Below are 17810 nucleotides of genomic sequence, written 5' to 3' on the forward strand. Positions count from 1 at the left end.
GGCCAGGACACTAGAAGCCCTCCCATTGTTGCCCCCCTGCCCCAAGCACCAAGAAGACAGAGCATCACTTGCCCCAGATCGAGAGTTCCTATCTATACCTTCTGGCTAATAGCCACTGATGGACCTCTGCTCCATATGTTTATCCAATTCCCTCTTGAAGCCGTCCATGCTTGTAGCTTCCACCACCTCCTGTGGCAATGAGTTCCATGTGTTAATCAACCTTTGGGTGAAGAAGGTCTTCCTTTTATCGGTTCTAACCCGACTGCTCAGCAATTTCATCGAGTGCCCAGGAGTTCTTGATGTTTCCAGGGGGCAACAGTGGGAGGGCTTCTGGTGTCCTGGCCCCACTGCTGGATCTCCTGATGGCACCTGGTATTTTCCGCCCCTGTGTTAGCCAGAGTGTTGGACTGGATGGGCCGTTGGCCTGATCCAACATTGGCTTCTCTTATTTTCTTATGTTCTTATGACATGATTGAGGTTTATAAGATCATGCATGGGATAGAGCGGGTAGAGAAAGAAATAATTTTTCTCCCTTTCTCACAATACAAGAACTCGTGGGCACTCCATGAAATGGCTATGCAGTCGGGTTAGAATGGAGAAAAGGAAGTCCTTCTTCACCCAAAGAGTGATTAATACATGGACTTCACTGCCACAGGAGGTTGCGGCGGCTACAAGCATGGACGGCTTCAAAAGGGAATTAGATAAACACATGGAGCAGAGGTCCGTCAGTGGCTCAAGTGGTTAAGACGCTGAACTGCAGGCTGTGGAAGGTCGGTAGTACAGCAGTTCGAGACCCGGGTGCCGCATGACGGAGTGAGCTCCCGTCTCTTGTTCCAGCTCCTGCCAACCTAGCAGTTCGAAAGCAAGAAACTGCAAGTAGATAAATGGCAATATGCCCTGTAAGCCGCCCTGAGCCGCCGGGGAGGGCGGGATAAAAATGTGAATAATAAATAAATAAATAAATAAATAGGTACCACTTCAGTAGGAAGGTAACAGCGTTCCGTGCGCTTTGGTGTTTAGTCATGCCGGCCACATGACCACGGAAACGTCTTCGGACTGCGCTGGCTCTTTGGCTTTGAAACGGAGATGAGCACCGCAAGCCTAGAGTCGGATTCGACTGACTTTCGAGCAAGGGAGACCTTTACCTTTATAGACAGGACCCCTCGGTCTGGGGCAAGGGATGCTCTGTCGTCTTGGTGCTTGGGGGGGGGCAACAGCGGGGGACTTCTAGTGTCCTGGCCCCACTGCTGGACCTCCTGAGGCCCCCTGGTATTTTCGGCCTCTGTGTGATCCAGAGTGTTGGACTGGATGGGGCGTTGGCCTGACCCGGCATTGGCTTCTCTTATGTTCTTAACCGTTCGGCCCAGAGGTTGGTTCACACGTGGGACCCTCCGCCGCCGACAAAGAGCCGTTTCTGAGAACAGGCGTAATCCGTGACGTTATTTGGAAAAGCGGCTGGGCTCCTGACAGGCTCCCCCCCCTCCTCTAAACACCCCGAGCTGCTCCGGTGGATGCCTGTAGTTGCCATGGCAATGCGCGAAGGGAGCGAGAGGCCTGTCGGCAGCTTTCAGCGTCAAGACAAGCCTGGCTGAAACCCCCCCCACTGCGGGGCTGTTTAGCTGGCTGCGGGTCCTTCGCTTATCAGGGCAGGTGACACCCTTTTAGGGGAAAGGGGGAAAAACCTGGAGGATTATAGGAAGAAAACGGAGGATCATAGGAAATATTTCGGCCAAGGCGACACTCCCAAGACTAAGCAAATCCAGTCCCTCCTGTCCACCTGGATCAAGAGAGTTGTGGATTATTAACAGAAGGTCTGCTCCCAAACCTCTCTGTCATCGGTTCATCAATGGCCCAGGCTGAGCATATTCTGTGCCCAAAAACGATTTTCGGAATGGATGCCTATGCATAGCTCACTCGGCTCACTTTAGGTAAAGGTAAAGGTTTCCCTCGCTCGCAAGCCGGTCGAATCTGACTCTAGGGATGCAGTGCTCATCTCCGTTGCCAAGCCGAAGGGCCAGCGCTGTCCGAAGAGGTTTCCGTGGTCATGTGGCCGGCATGACGAGATGCAGAGGCGCACAGAACGCTGTTACCTTCCTATCGAAGCGGGACCTATTTATCTACTTGCAATGTCTTGCTTTTGAACTGCTAGGTTGGCAGGAGCTGGGGCCAGAAACGGGAGCTCACTCCATCACATGGCACTCGGGTCTCGAACTACTGAACTACAGACCTTCTACAGGGAGAAGAGAACTTCTTTCTCTACCTTCTCTATCCCATGCATAATTTTGTAAACCTCTGTTCCAAGGGTGTCGAACTCATTTGTTATGAGGGCCGAATCTGACATAAGTGTGACCTTGTTTGGCCGGGCCATGTGTGTCATAAAACGTAATGCCAGGTAGATGAGATATAAACTTTATAAAGGACACAGAGGGTTTTTTTTTTACTTAAAATAAAACCATGCTTAAAACATCAGCACTCTTGCAATATTTTGTTTATTTAACAGTGTCTGATAACTGACACCTCTTGCTCTGAATTCTTGCATCAAAATGTCTGTGCTGTTGCAATCTTGAGTATGCTGTTCAGGTGTTTCAGTTTGGTGTCGTAGTTAAGTGCACGGACTCTAATCTGGGAGAACCGGGTTTGATTCCCCACTCCTCCACTTGCACCTGGCTGGATGACCTTGGGCAAGCCATAGTTCTGATAAGAGCTGTCTTTGAAAAAGAGCAGTTTCTGTCAAGAGCTCTCTCAGCCCCACCGACCTCACAGGCAGTGTTCCCTCTAAGTTAGCGTGAGCTAGCTCACAGTTTTTTAGCCTCCGGCTCACACATTTTTGCCTTAGCTCAGGAAGGAGGGCTCCAGAGCAAACTAATTTGTGCAGTAGCCAAATCGCTGGCTCACAACTTTAATGCCAGTAGCTCACAAAGTAGAAGTTTTGCTCACAGGACTCCACAGCTTAGAGGGAGCATTGCTCACAGGGTGTCTGTTGTGGGGAGGGGAAGGGAAAGGAGTTTGTAAGTTGCTCTGAGACACCTTTGGGTAGTGAAGGGCCATGGGGTATAAATCCAATCTCTTCTTCTTCTTCTGTATCTGTAAGCTACAAACCTACGAGGACGCAGCAGCAGCAGAACTGGAAGCAGAAGACAGCCTCTGCGGGCCTGATAGAAGCCCTCTGGGGGCCTGATTTGCCCCCAGGGCTACCTGTTTGACACCACTGCTCTATTCAGTCACCCCTCAGTCGTCGTTTCTCCAGGCTAAAGAGCCCTAACCTCTTTAACCTTTCTTCACAGGGAAGGTTCTTCCATCCCATTAATCATTTCAGTTGCCCTTTTCGGCACCTTCTCCAATGCTATGATATCTTTTTTGAGACCTCAGACAAGGTCTTTCCCGTGGTGGCACCTTGACTTTGAAACTCCTCCCCACACTGGGTTGCCCGATGCCAAGCGAAAGCCTTGCCCCCGCCGCCCAAAATGTATCCTCCCAGCATGTATGTTTAAAACTGCTTTTATAATCCTGTGCTTTTCCACCATGCTTTTACAGTTTCATTCCCGCTTTCCCCTGTGGTTGTTCTGTCACATCTCATCATAGTTTACCAGCCATGACTTTAGCCCAGGGTTTCGTTTTAGACGCGGAGAGGCCCTGTGGAGCGTCATTATTTTTTCAGAAAGGAGAGGCAGGCGATAAATATTTTAAATAAACTCCTAAAAAAATCACCAAGTGGAGATGGCGGGAGTGTCCCAGAACGGCATGGTAAAGCCAAGGACGGCCGCTTGTTTGGGTTGACGCAGACCCGGTTGTCTCACTGGATCTAGCAGCCTGTCTCATCTCAGCGATTCTTATGCTGATTTTGACTCGTTTGCCCGCCTGTTGTTTCAAAACACCAGCGACTGGTTCTACGGCGGCTGTTTTACTTTGTTTAGGTTTCCCTTGCCTGAGAAAGCCAGTCGAATCCGACTCTAGGGTTGCGGTGCTCATCTCCGTTTCCAAGCCGAAGAGCCAGCGCTGTCTGAAGACATTTCCGACATCATGTGGCCGGCATGACTAGTCGCCAAGACGCACGGAATGCGGTTACCTTCCCACCGAAGTGGTGCCTATTGATCTACTTGCAATTTCTTGCTTTCGAACTGCTAGGTTGGCGGGAGCTGGGGCCAGAGACAGGAGCTCACTCCGTCATGCGGCACACTCGGGTCTCGAACTGCCGAACTACAGACCTTCTGGTCTGCCGCTCAGTGTCTTGACCTGTGGAGCATCATTATTCCCACCGAAGCGGTACCTATTTATCTACTTGCAATTTCTTGCTTTCGAACTGCTTGGTTGGCAGGAACTGGAACCAGAGACAGGAGCTCACTCCGTCATGTGGCGCGTTCATTGTTATTTTGAACGGCGGGATTTTTATTTCATTTTTTGCATTTTCAGTGCTTCCTTTTTGGTTCTTTTGTGCCTTGATGCGGTGTTAGGAAGTGGGGGACATTACCCTTTCTAAATAAGTCTGGTGTGGCGGTTACGCTTCCCATCCATTGGGTCACGTGCTCTCCAGTATATGTCTACCAAAGATATTCTCCCGTCTAACGAAGCTTGTCACTCACGGCTTCAATTTCTAATTGCCTTGAATCTCAATCCTCAAAATACTGACAGAGTTTAGTTTAGTCTTATCATTCCTGAACATCATTCCTAATTCTAATGACAATATGACGGGCACGTGTATTTATGCATAATTTCTGTTATTGCTTTGTACAAAGTAATCAACTGAGTTAATGCTCGTTGTTATGTATTGACTTGAATGTAAATACTGACATGCGAATCGCCTAATTGAAACCTAATGTTAAGCTTCAGCCTGGGCTAGGATCCTAATGTAACCAATAGGAGTCCTAGCCCAGAAAGTGTCTACCAATCACTATGCAAAGCGGGACCGCTTGTGATTGGGTATTATATCTTCAACCTCATAGGTTGTTATCTGTACAGGGGGTGTGGCTACATTAGCCGGGAGTGTTTAAATATCGACAAGCCAGTGTATTTATTCGATGGGTTCTGGCTGGCGATTGTTGTACCGTAACGAAGGAGAAGTATCTGAGCTGAAGAATAAACCGCATTCTTGCTGAAATCACTCTCCGACTCTTTGTTAAGCGCACGACTTAACACTCGTGCTCATGCTTATTATAGTTCTTCAGAGTATTGTTACTATTTACTTTTGGTAATATGTTGGCGGTTATTCTTTGTTATTGCTTGAGTTCTTCACATAAAAATTGATTTTTTTAAATTTTTTTTTAAAGAGCAGCGGACTCTAATTTGGAGAACCGGGTTTAATTCACCCACTCCTCCAGATGCAGCCAGCTGGATGACCTTGGGTCAGTCACAAGTCCTCTCAGAGCTGTTCTCTCATGAGCAGTTCTCGAAAGAGCTCTCTCAGCCCCACCTACCTCACAGGGTGTCTGTGGTGGGGAGGGGTAGGGAAAAGGATTGTAGGCCCCTCTGAGACTCTGAGTGAAGGGCAGGGTGTAAATCCAATCTCATCTCTACTTCTTCTTCTACCCAGTTTTGGTGTAGCGGCTAGGAGCCTGGACTCTAATCTGGGATAACCAGATTTGATTCACCCACTCCTCCACATGCAGCTGCTGGTGTGACCTTGGGTCAGTCACTGTTCTCTCAGAGCTGTTCTCTCATGAGCAGTTCTCGAAAGAGCTCTCTCAGCCCCACCTACCTCACAGGGGGTCTGTTATGGGGAGAGGAAGGGAAGGAGCCACTCTGAGACTCCAAGTGAAGGGTGGGGTATAGATCCTAAGAACAGAAGAGAACAGAAGAGACGCCAATGTTGGATCAGGCCAATGGCCCATCCAGTCCAACACTCTGTGTCACACAGTGGCCAGAAATACCAGGTGCCATCAGGAGGTCCACCAGTGGGGCCAGGACACCAGAAGCCCTCCCACTGTTGACCCCCCAAGCCCCAAGAGCATCACTTGCCCCAGAGTCCCTATCTATACCTTGTGGCTAATAGCCACTGATGGACCTCTGCTCTGATCCTCTTCCGCTTCTTCGTCTTAGCAGCTCTGAGAGAACTTGTGACTGACCCAAGGTCACCCAGCTGGCTGCATGTGGAAGAGTGGTGAATCAAACCCGGTTTTCCAGAGTCGCGTTCACCACTCTTAACCACTACACCAAAGGTGTTGGAGGGTGCCCTGATGCCCATGGGCACCACATTGGAGACCCCTGGTTTACACCTTCACTCTGGTCACTCAGAATACACCATAATGCCAACCCTAGAGACTTCTCTGGAGAGGTGGACAAGGGGATTTCCAGGGGATTTCATTGACCTGATCTTCTAGCAAAGGAACCCACTCAAGAGTTTCCCAGGACCCGCGCCGAAAGCCAACAGACGCCCACTTCCCGCCGAGTTACCTTTATTCTGTCGATGTTTGCTTCCATTTTGAGCTGCTCCACCAGTTTCCTGGCTTGCGCGATGCTGGTGGTGTTGTTGCTGGCCATCGGAGCCGTCTTCGGGTGCCTCTTTCCCCTCCTTTCAAGCGCACTCTGCCGAAGGCGAAAGAAGAAGGAAGAAATTAAGGCGATCCATCAGGGAGCTAATAAACTGCCGTGCTCTCGCAAGAGACCTGGAAGACTGAGCAGGGAGAGGGTGATTAATAATGACGCAAGGAAAAAAACAATTGTCCTTTTGTGAAAAACGAGATCGCCGCCGAGGTTTAGTGAAAATTACATGTTTTTTTGGGAACACCTGAGCGCACGAAGCTGCCCCATGTTACGTCAGGACCTTGGCCAACCGAGGTCAGTCTTGTCTACTCAGACTGGCAGCCGCTCTCCCAGGTCACAAGCAAAGGTCTTTCCCATCCCCTCCTGCCTGGTCCTTTTTCACTGGGGATTGAACCTGGGACCTCCTGCATGCCAAGCAGATGCTCTACCACTGAGCTATGGCTCTCCCAGGTCTCAGGCAAAGGTCTTTCCCATCACCTCCTGCCTGGTCCTTTTTCGCTGGAGATGCCAGGGATTGAACCTGGGACCTCCTGCATGCCAAGCAGATGTTCTACCACTGAGCTATGGCTCTTCTCTATGGCTCTCCCAGGTCTCAGGCAAAGGTCTTTCTCATCACCTCCTGCCTGGTCCTTTTTCACTGGGGATGCCGGGGATTGAACCTGGGTCCTCCTGCATGCTAAGCAGATGTTCTACCACTGAGCTATGGCTCTCCCAGATCTCAGGCAAAGGTCTTTCACATCACCTCCTGCCTGGTCCTTTTTCACTGGAGATGCCGAGGATTGAACCTGGGACCTCCTGCATGCCAAGCAGATGCTCTACCACTGAGCTATGGCTCTCCCAGGTCTCAGGCAAAGGTCTTTCTCATCACCTCCTGCCTGGTCCTTTTTCACTGGAGATGCCGAGGATTGAACCTGGGACCTCCTGCATGCCAAGCAGATGCTCTACCACTGAGCTATGGCTCTCCCAGGTCTCAGGCAAAGGTCTTTCTCATCACCTCCTGCCTGGTCCTTTTTCACTGGAGATGCCGAGGATTGAACCTGGGACCTCCTGCATGCCAAGCAGATGCTCTACCACTGAGCTATGGCTCTCCCAGGTCTCAGGCAAAGGTCTTTCTCATCACCTCCTGCCTGGTCCTTTTTCACTGGAGATGCCGAGGATTGAACCTGGGACCTCCTGCATGCCAAGCAGATGCTCTACCACTGAGCTATGGCTCTCCCAGGTCTCAGGCAAAGGTCTTTCTCATCACCTCCTGCCTGGTCCTTTTTCACTGGAGATGCCGAGGATTGAACCTGGGACCTCCTGCATGCCAAGCAGATGCTCTACCACTGAGCTATGGCTCTCCCAGGTCTCAGGCAAAGGTCTTTCTCATCACCTCCTGCCTGGTCCTTTTTCATTGGAGATGCTGGGGACTGAACCGGGGGACCTTCTGCCCAGTATAAGGTCATCTCCTATCTTCCTTCTCCTGTCTTCTCCTGTTTTCTGTTGCCCCAGAAGGTCGAATCAGAACCGAGGGGTTGAAATTAAATCAGAAGAGTTCTTAGCTAAACATTAGGAAGAACTTCCTGACAGCTAGAGCGGTTGTTCGGTGAAACAGGCTTCCTCGGGAGGTGGCGGGCTCTCCTTCTTTGGAGGTTTTCAAGCAGAGGCTAGATCGCCCTCTGACAGCAAGGCGGATTCTGTGAATTCAGGCAGATCATGAGAGGGAGGGCAGGAAGGGTTTAATCCGTGCTTAGTTCTTGTGGCCCTTTCTTACACACCCAGCGAAATGCCGATCGCCACTTGGGAGTCAGGAAGTCATTTTTCTCCAGGACAGTTTGACCAGAGATCTGGGGGGGGGGGGGGGGGTTGATCAGCGGTCACTGCGGGTTTGGAGGGGGAGGCGTTTGTGAATTTCCTGCATTGTGCAGGGGGTTGGACTAGATGACCTCGAGGTCCCTTACAACTTTATGTACAACGCGTCAAATTGATCAGATAGAAAAAGTGTCTCGAATGAAGATGGTCACCAAAATTAAATATCTATGTTTCTGTTAAACTTAATGCCAGATAAGTTGAAAAAGGAAGAAAAGTATGTAATTGGATTCATTATAACAGCAGCACGTTATTTTGTTTGCCAAAAATTGGAAATCAGAAAGGATACCGTCAAGAAGAGAGTTGATTACCAAAATACAAGAAGTAGTTGAAGTAGATAAACTGACTACAATACTAGAAAATAAGGATATGCAAATATTCACTGTTAGATGGAAAAGGTTCTATATATAGATTAGGGAAAATAAAGTATAAAACTAGATTGTGACGACTCTGTTAAGATATTGACAAATGTAGAAGTGATAGGTATGCATGATGTAATGCATAAGAAAACTGAAATAAAAATAACTTAAAAAAACCCCAAAACTTTATGATTCTATGATGGGCATCATAGGGCTCAGCTCTTTCCTGGAGCTCTTTAACCACAGAACCAACTCGGGACTTCCCGCGTGCAAAAGGGAAACTCAAAAGAGTTCCAGTTCCAAGAACTGGCGGTGGCGGGGGGGGGGGGGGAGCTCGCTTCCTCCTGAAAGCCATCCTTTCAAAACACCCGTTAAGAGGTGAACCAGCAGGTTTCTGTTTCTCTGGCAAGCTTCCTGCGTCTTTTCACACTGCATAGCATTTCGGTAGGGGAACTCCCTCCCCCAGTCTCATGCCAGGAATAAGTCCAGCGGCCAGATTTCCCCTGGGGAAGAGCCCGAGGGCGTTGCAAAGAACCAACGCAGTACGGTAGTTGCTGTGTTGGATTAGGGTCTGGGAAAGGCAGGTTCGAATCCCGCAGTCTGCCACGGAAGCCCGCTGGGTGACCTTGGGCCAGTCACATACTCTCGGCCTAACCTACCTCACAGGGTTGTTGTGAGGCTAACCTACCTCACAGGGTTGTTGTGAGGCTAAAATGGAGGGGAGGAGAATGATGTAAGCCAGAGATGTCAAACGCATTTATTACGAGGAGAAGAAGAAGAGTGGGGGGAGGAGGAGGAGGAATTTATCCCCCGCCCTTCACCACCCGAAGGAGTCTTCAGAGCGGCTTACAAGCTCCTTTCCTTTCCCCTCCCCACAACAGACATCCTGTGAGGTAGGTGGGGCAGAGAGAACTCTTTCCAGAACTGGTCGTGAGACAACAGCTCTGAGAGAACATGTGACTGACCCAAGGTCACACCAGCAGCTGCATGTGGTGGAGTGGGGAATCCAACCCTGTTCTCCCAGATCAGAGTCCGCGCTCTTAACCACTCCCTCATTTTGTTGGGCCGGGTCATGTGTGCCACACAATGTAATGCCAGGTACCGGAGATATAAGCTTTATAAAGGACACAGGGAAACCCAATAAACAATATTATTTTTTACTCAAAATACAAACAAAAGCAATTGATTCCCAGCCGTGAAAGCAATTGATATACTGGGGAACCCACAAAGGCCCCAATAAATGTATTTAATCATATGCAAGATAGGGTTTTCCCAAGGGATACCATAAAAGGGAGCGTACCTTCCATTTCCATACATACCAGTTGTCTGCGGGCTGGGTAAGTGCCCTTGATGGCCGGTTCTGGCCCGCGGGCCTTATGTTTGACACCCCTGAGCCTTTCTGGGTCCCGATTGGGTAGGAAGGCAGGAAACAAATCAGAAAATCTATCAGGGAAAACCCCAAAGGAGCTGGGCTACAATGTTTTGAGCCCTGTGTGCCGTCCCAGAGAAAGCAGAAGGAGATACGGTTACCAATGCTCCCTCTGAGCCGTGCAGTCCTGGGAGCAAAAATTCTCCTTTCCGTGCTACCGGCATCAAAGTCGTGAGCGAGCGATTTGGATGCTGCAGAAATTAGTTTGCTCTGGAGCCATCCCTTCCTGGGCTAAGACAAAAATGGGTGAGCCGGAGGCTAAAAAGCTGTGAGCTAGCTCACACTCACTCAGCTTAGAGGGAACACTGTTTGGTGTAGTGGTTAAGAGAGCGGACTCTAATCGGGGAGAACCAGGTTTGATTCCCCACTCCTCCCAATGCAGCTGCTGGTGCGACCTTGGGTTGGTCACGAGTTCTCTCAGAGCTGTTCTCTCAAGAGCAGCTTCTGTCAGAGCTCTCTCAGCCCCACCTACCTCACAGGGTGTCTGTTGTGGGGAGGGGAAAGGAAAGGAGATTGTAAGCCGCTCTGAGACACCTTTGGGTAGTGAAGGGTGGGGTATAAATCCAATCTCTTCTTCTTCTTCTTCTTCTACCTCACAGGGCGTCTGTTGTGGGGAGGGGAAAGGAAAGGAGATTGTAAGCCGCTCTGAGACACCTTTGGGTAGTGAAGGGTGGGGTATAAATCCAATCTCCTCCTCCTCCTCCTCCTCCTCAGGAAGATTCTCATCTGTTTCCATGTGAATGTGCTCAAGATGGGTAGATGTTTTCTTTTCATTTGGCTCGCAGGCCCATATTTGATTAAAACAGGCAACGGGTGAGTAAACACATACGAATTCTCCAGGAAAGTCTGGTTTGACCTTTGCTCGCCGGATCTACACAGCGGTCTCAGCAACTCTCATATCGGTACCGAGGCAGGAGATAAGTAGACCATAAAACGAACAAAACCGACAAGGCCTGGCATGGGATAACTCACCAGTAATCCACCTCTGTCCCGCTTGCAGTGGCTCGAGGCGACGCAGAGTCAAACTGGGAGGTTTTTTTCCTTTCCAGAAGTCAACAGGGCCCCTGTAAGATTAGAAGAATGAAGCGTTTTCAGATGCTCATAGAAATATGAGAAGGTCTGGGGAACGTATTAGCTCCCCACCAACCCCCCCCACCCCGAACTTTACAGAAACACGTTCTCCATGCCCACAAATAAGCAACAATGATTCACCCACCGAGTAACTATTGAGTAACTGATTTGTCACGTTCTGTCGCAAGAGAAGTAAGGAACCAACGCAGAAGGCTTGGGAGTTATTCCTGACTGAAGGATGACTCCGTCGGGGACAGCACTTTTATAGGGGCAGGGACCAATCGGTGGCTTGCCAGCAGTCACATGACTGTGACTCACACATCTGAACTGAGACTCAATCACTTGGGGCTCGGACGGGGGTCGGGGGATGCTGGACCTGCTGTCTAGTCTGAACCAAAATTCTTTCTCATCACTGCCCCTTTCCTAACCCATGATTTTATGTTCTGTATTTTAACTCTTTTTAAAGTTGTTTTTATGCTGTATGTTTGGGAGAGGGTTTGGTTTTAATCTCTCCTTATATATAAAAAGAGTTTTGGTGTCTCTCCTGCACATGCTCCCACAGCCTTTGGCTCTGTCACCTGCCACTCTGAAGGATCCACTGGCTGCATTGGCTGGCTCCCTTGCCTCTGTGCTCTGAGCCAACCGACGGGACGGATGCTCCAGCAGCCAGAGGGTCAGCACGCCGACTGGGAGACGTGGGGAAGAGAAGTGACAGGCCAGAGACGTTCAGAAACGCCACAGCCAAAGAGGCAGGGGCAGGGTGGGGGCTGCTCCTGCGGCGGCGGGATGCCGCCCCTCCACCGGCAGCCCTGTTGTCGTTGTCCGGCTCAGCCGAACTGGCTCTGATGCCGTTCCATGCTGTGCTCCGCTGCCACCACCAGCAACACTGCCAAACACACCGCGAGGCCTCCCTCATGCAGACCTGCCGCTGCACCAAATGCCTCCTCCTGTCCAACCCTGACGGCGGAAGCTGGGACTCCGGTGGCGGAACGGCAGTGCTCTACCTGCCGCTGGGCCCGGGGGACGAGGCTGCCACTGTCCCTTCTTCTCCCGAGGGAGGGGCTGGCAGGCGGTGGCCAGGCTAGAGTTTGTTGTATTTGTCTCCACAATGGGCCTTATTCCTAGTGGTTGTATAATGTAATTTTAATGCATGTTTCAAATTATTAGCTGTCTTGGCAGCCCTCATGAGAGCAGAAAGATGGGACACAAATTTTGTAAATAATAACAATAACAATAACATCATATTTTAAGAAAGGAGTTGAATTTAGCCATCCAGGAAAGAGATCCTAAAATTGGAAGCTAATAAGCTAAACTAATAATCTAGTGGCTAATGATCAGTCAGTGCCTATGGGCAATGCTCCCCCTAAGCTGTGGAGTGTTGTGAGCAGAATTTGTACTTTGTGAGCTCCTGGCATTAAAGTTGTGAGCGAGCCATTTGGCTCCTGCAGAAATTAAGTTTGCTCTGGAGCCGTCATTCCTGAGCTGAGACAAAAATGTGTGAGCCGGAGGCTAAAAAACTGTGAGCTAGCTCACACTAACTCAGCTTAGAGGGAACACTGTCTATGGGGGCAGTGTGCCCCCAAGACCACTAGGGAACACTGCTCAACTTGGCTTCTGTCAATTCTCTATCACAAGCTTCAGCCCAATTTAAACTCTGCATTCGCTGGCTTCCATCCCAAATAAATTTCCACTAATGGCAGAGGGAGATTTGCTACTGCAGACCCTCAGTTCCTACCAATGCCATTCTTGGGGGCATTTTCTGCAGGAATGAGAGAAGCCAGTGTTGGATCAGGCCAGTGGCCCATCCAGTCCAACACTCAGTGTCACACAGTGGCCAAAGCCCAGGGACCCTCAGGAGGTCCACCAGCGGGGCCGAGAACTCCAGAAGCCCTCCCGCTGTTGCCCCCCAAATGCCAAGAATACAGAGCATCACTGCCCCAGACATAAGAATGTAAGGGAGGCCATGTTGGATCAGGCCAACGGCCCATCCAGTCCAACCGTCTGTCTCACACAGTGGCCAAAACCCAGGGGCCATCAGGAGGTCCACCAGTGGAGCCAGAACTCCAGAAGCCCTCCCACTATTGTCCCCCAAGCACCAAGAAGACAGAGCATCACTGCCCCAGACATAAGAACGTAAGAGAGGCCATGTTGGATCAGGCCAAGGGCCCATCCAGTCTCTGTGTCACACAGTGGCCAAAACCCAGGGGCCATCAGGAGGTCCACCAGAGGGGCAAGAGCTCTACAAGCCCTCCCACTGTGGCCCCGCAAGCACCAAGAATGCAGAGTATAAGAACATAAGAGAAGCCATGTTGGATCAGTCCAACAGCCCATCCAGTCCAACACTCTGAGTCACACAGTGGCCAGAAATACGAGTGCCATCAGGAGGTCCACCAGTGGGGCCAGAACTCCAGAAGCCCCTCCCACTCTTGTCCCCCCACCAGCAAGAAGACAGCGCATCACTGCCCCAGACATAAGAACATCAGAGAAGCCATGTTGGATCAGGCCAATGGCACATCCAGTCCAATACTCTGTGTCACACAGTGGCCAAAACCCAGGGGCCATCAGGAGGTCCACCAGTGGGGCCAGAACTCCAGAAGCCCTCCCACTATTGTCCCCCAAGCACCAAGAAGACAGAGCATCACTGCCCCAGATAAGAGTGTTCCCTCTATGCCTTGTGGCTAATAGCCACTCATGGACTTCTGCTCCGTTTCTCCGGTCCCCTCTTGAAGCCGTCTGTGCTTGTAGCCGCCCCTGCTTTCAGGAGCAGGGAGTCCCACATGTCGTGTACATTACTGAAGCAAGAAGGGAAGTCCCTACCATCGGTGCAGATTTACCCGAGGATCTAAGCTTCTGCCTTAGAACAAGGACTCGTGTGCCAATAAATGCTAGAGACAGAGAATTACAACTGTTTCTATTAGGGTTACCAACCTCCAGGTGAGGCCCGGAGAGCTCCCAGAATTTCATCTGATCCCCAGGCCACAGAGATCAGTTCCCCTGAAGGAGATGGCTCTCCTGGAAGGTGGACTCTACGTAGGCAAGCCATCCCCCCATGTGAGACCTGGGGATCCTCCAGTTGAGACTTGGGGATCCTCCAGTTGAGACCTGGGGATGAGGTGTGATTCCTCGTCTCCAGACTACAGAAATCAGTTCCCCTGGAGAAAATGGAGACTTTGAGGCGGACGTTCCTGTCCTCCCAAGGTTCCATCTCCATGTCTCCAGGAGTTTCCCAACCTAGATCTGGCAACCCAGCCCCCCATCCACTGCCGGTGGCCACGGAGGACCTGGCAACTGTAACGCTATGGCATTACCCCCCCCCCCCCAGGTCCCTTCCTTCTCCAAGCCCTGCCCTCAACAGGCTCCATCCCCAGAAATTTCCCAACTTGAACATTAAGAACATAGGAGAAGCCAATGTCGGATGAGGCCAACCGCCCATCCAGTCCAACACTCTGTGTCACACAGTGGCCAAAAGATACCAGGGGCCATCAGGAGGTCCAGCAGCGGGGCCAGGACACTAGAAGCTCTCCCACTGTTGCCCCCCAAGCACCAAGAATACAGAGCATCCCTTGCCCCAGACGGAGAGTTTCTATCTATACCTTGTGGCTAATAGCCACTGATTGACCTCTGCTCCATAGAAGCACGTAAGAGAAGCCAATGTTGGATCAAGCCAATGGCCCATCCAGCCCAACACTCTGTCTCACAGTGGCCAAAAATACCAGGTGCCCTCAGGAGGTCCACCAGTGGGGCCGGGACACTAGAAGCCCTCCCACTGTTGCCCCCCCCCCAGCACCAAGAATACAGAGCATCCCTTGCCCCAGACGGAGAGTCCCTATCTATACCTTGTGGCTAATAGCCACTGATGGATCTCTGCTCCACAGGTTTATCCAATTCCCTCTTGAAGCCATCCATGCTTGTAGCCACCGCCACCTCCTGTGGCAGTGAATTCCATGTGTTAATCTCTCTTTGGGTGAAGAAGAACTTCCTTTTCTCCGTTCTAACCCGACTGCTCAGCAATTTCATGGAGTGCCCAGGAGTTCTTGTATTGTAAGAAAGGGAGAAAAGTACTTCTTTCTCGACCTGCTCTATCCCATGCATGATCTTGTAAACCTCGATCATGTCACCCCTCAGCTGTCGTTTCTCCAAGCTAAAGAGCCCCCAGCGCTTTAACCTTTCTTCATAGGGAAAGTGTTCCAACCCTGTTATCATTTGAGTTGCCCTTTTCTGCACTTTTCCCAATACTATAATATCCTTTCTGAGGAACTGCACACAGTACTGCAAATGAGGTCGTACCATTGATTTATATAGGGGCATTATGATACTGGCTGATTTGTTTTCAATTCCCTTCCTAATAATCCCCAGCATAGCATTGGCCTTTTTTGTTGCAGTCACACACTATCTAGACAACTTGGAGTAGGCAACCCTAGGTTTTATGCTCGCACTCAAGCCTTTCCACAGGCCTTGAGCACAGACAGCTGGTGAGAATATTTGCAACGTCTGCCCTGTTATCTAGGTCAGGGGGTCCCCATCTCTTTTGAGCCGGTGGGCCCCTTTTGCGATTCTGACATAGTGTGGTAGGCACATCTACAAAATGGCTGCCACAAAATGGCTAAGTCACCCAGTGAAAACCTTTGTGCTATGAAAACAGCCGCTGCCCAAGCACTGGGTTGTTTTTTAAAAATCTGGACAGCCAATCAAATCTCCAATGGCCAATCAGAGGCTTTACTGAGCAAACGTGCCACCTGGCCCCACCCACTTTCTAAGGTGTTGGTGAAGAAGAAGAAGAAGAAGAAGAGATTGGATTTCTCCCCCGCCCTTCACTACCCAAAGGCGTCTCAGAGCAGCTTACAATCGCCTTTCCCTTCCCCTCCCCACAACAGACACCCTGTGAGGTAAAAGAAGAAGAAGAGATTGGATTTCTCCCCCGCCCTTCACTACCCAAAGGCGTCTCAGAGCAGCTTACAATCGCCTTTCCCTTCCCCTCCCCACAACAGACACCCTGTGAGGTAAAAGAAGAAGAAGAGATTGGATTTCTCCCCCGCCCTTCACTACCCAAAGGCGTCTCAGAGCAGCTTACAATCGCCTTTCCCTTCCCCTCCCCACAACAGACACCCTGTGAGGTAAAAGAAGAAGAAGAGATTGGATTTCTCCCCCGCCCTTCACTACCCAAAGGCGTCTCAGAGCAGCTTACAATCGCCTTTCCCTTCCCCTCCCCACAACAGACACCCTGTGAGGTGGGTGGGACTGAGAGAGCTCTGACAGAAACTGCTCTTTTTCAAGAACAGCTGTGCCAGAACTACGGCTTGCCCAAGGTCATCCAGCAGCTGCAAGTGCAGGAGTGGGGAATCAAACCTGGTTATCCCAGATTAGAGTCCGCGCACTTAACCACTACACCAAACATGGAAAACCCTTTCATTTGAACGAGGGAGCCAAAAACAAGCCCCGCCCTACAATGGCCCCGCTCGCTTCCTGAAATGCTCAGCGGGCGCCATGTTGGGGAACCCTGACCTAGGCAACCGTATCTCAAAACAGTTTCCAACTCCCTGTAACCCACACATATTTATTCATACGTTTTCCCTGTTCGTATACAAAGATGGGAGGGATGGACAAAACGTCTGTTCAAAGATGTTCTCACAACAACCCTATGAGGCAGACTAGGCAAAGAGTGAAAGAATGACCTGAAGTTACTGAGTCACCTTTGTAGCACAGATAGATTTGCACACTCAAGAGTCACCACAGCAGCTCACGAAAGCTTTTTCTTGGTTTGACAGGTTACCAAAACCCCTGCCTGAGGCAGCTGGCTTTGCTGGCTCCACTGATCTAGCCTTTCAAGCCCCACCCCAATTTTTCAAGCCCCACCCCCTTAGTTTAGCTCCACCCACAAGTCTCAGGGCCCGAGTTTCTCCTCAGCAAGCCCGTAGCCCGGATTTTGTGGCTTGTGGGGCAATCTTTTTCTTCTGGGGCTGAAGTTCTCAGTGCAGGAAGAAAAGCCGTTTAGCCAAAGGAAAGCTGTGACCAGGATCGATCTCTAAATTGCAAGCTCTCAACCACTTTAGATGACAGTTCTCAGCTGCTGCAAGTTAACCACTTCTGCCAGCGGAAGCAGCAATTCTGATAACAAGCCAGCAGGTGGGGGTGATGACTTCTAGAGTCAAGAAAGCTAACATTTAGAGGCAGAAAAACTCTCTTTAAAGAGACCAGTTTCTAGATACAGAGTTAGAAGGGATCCTAGAGGTCACCTACTCCAACCCCCTTGCTCAGTGCAGGAATCAGTCAACTGCAGCACCCCACTCTGCTTAAAGGAGCACACGCCTTTTAAAAATATTTAAAAGTGATTGAAAAAAGCATTTTCAGGAGAAATTCTTGTGGGGCAGTGCCTTTAAGAAAGGGGGTGAAGCCCCCAAAACCCCAACTGTCAGGCAGATTTATTTTATTTGCTTCTTTTGTACTGCCCCGTGGGAATCCATAGTGGCTTACACTCGCCTTTACTTTCTCTTCACAACAACCCTGTGAGGAAGGTTAGGCTGAGATGGGACAATCTCTAGAGCCTCTAGAAAACCGCTGCAAAGCCGGACTCTGGGGCCACGAATGCAACATCTGGCCCTCGTCTCCCTCGCCCTCCGTGGTCCAGA

At 50.4% G+C, this 17810-nt stretch overlaps 1 protein-coding gene across 1 annotated transcript in view; it reads right to left on the minus strand.

The window, feature by feature from the left end:
• Positions 1-11383, minus strand: part of GNG2 (guanine nucleotide binding protein (G protein), gamma 2) — a 14365-nt gene extending 2982 nt beyond the window's left edge. The window contains exons 1-3 of the mRNA XM_015421440.1: positions 11330-11383; positions 11086-11177; positions 6388-6519 (exon numbers count right to left, since the gene is read on the minus strand). Of these exons, the coding sequence (XP_015276926.1) occupies positions 6388-6474 (87 nt within the window). The 5' untranslated portion in view covers positions 6475-6519; positions 11086-11177; positions 11330-11383. The remainder of the gene's footprint in view (positions 1-6387; positions 6520-11085; positions 11178-11329) is intronic.
• Between the last annotated feature and the right edge of the window lie 6427 nt (positions 11384-17810).

The sequence above is a fragment of the Gekko japonicus genome, unplaced genomic scaffold (assembly GCF_001447785.1).
Source record: "Gekko japonicus isolate JY-2015 unplaced genomic scaffold, Gekko_japonicus_V1.1 scaffold666, whole genome shotgun sequence".
In the NCBI taxonomy this organism is placed as follows: Eukaryota; Metazoa; Chordata; class Lepidosauria; order Squamata; family Gekkonidae; genus Gekko; species Gekko japonicus.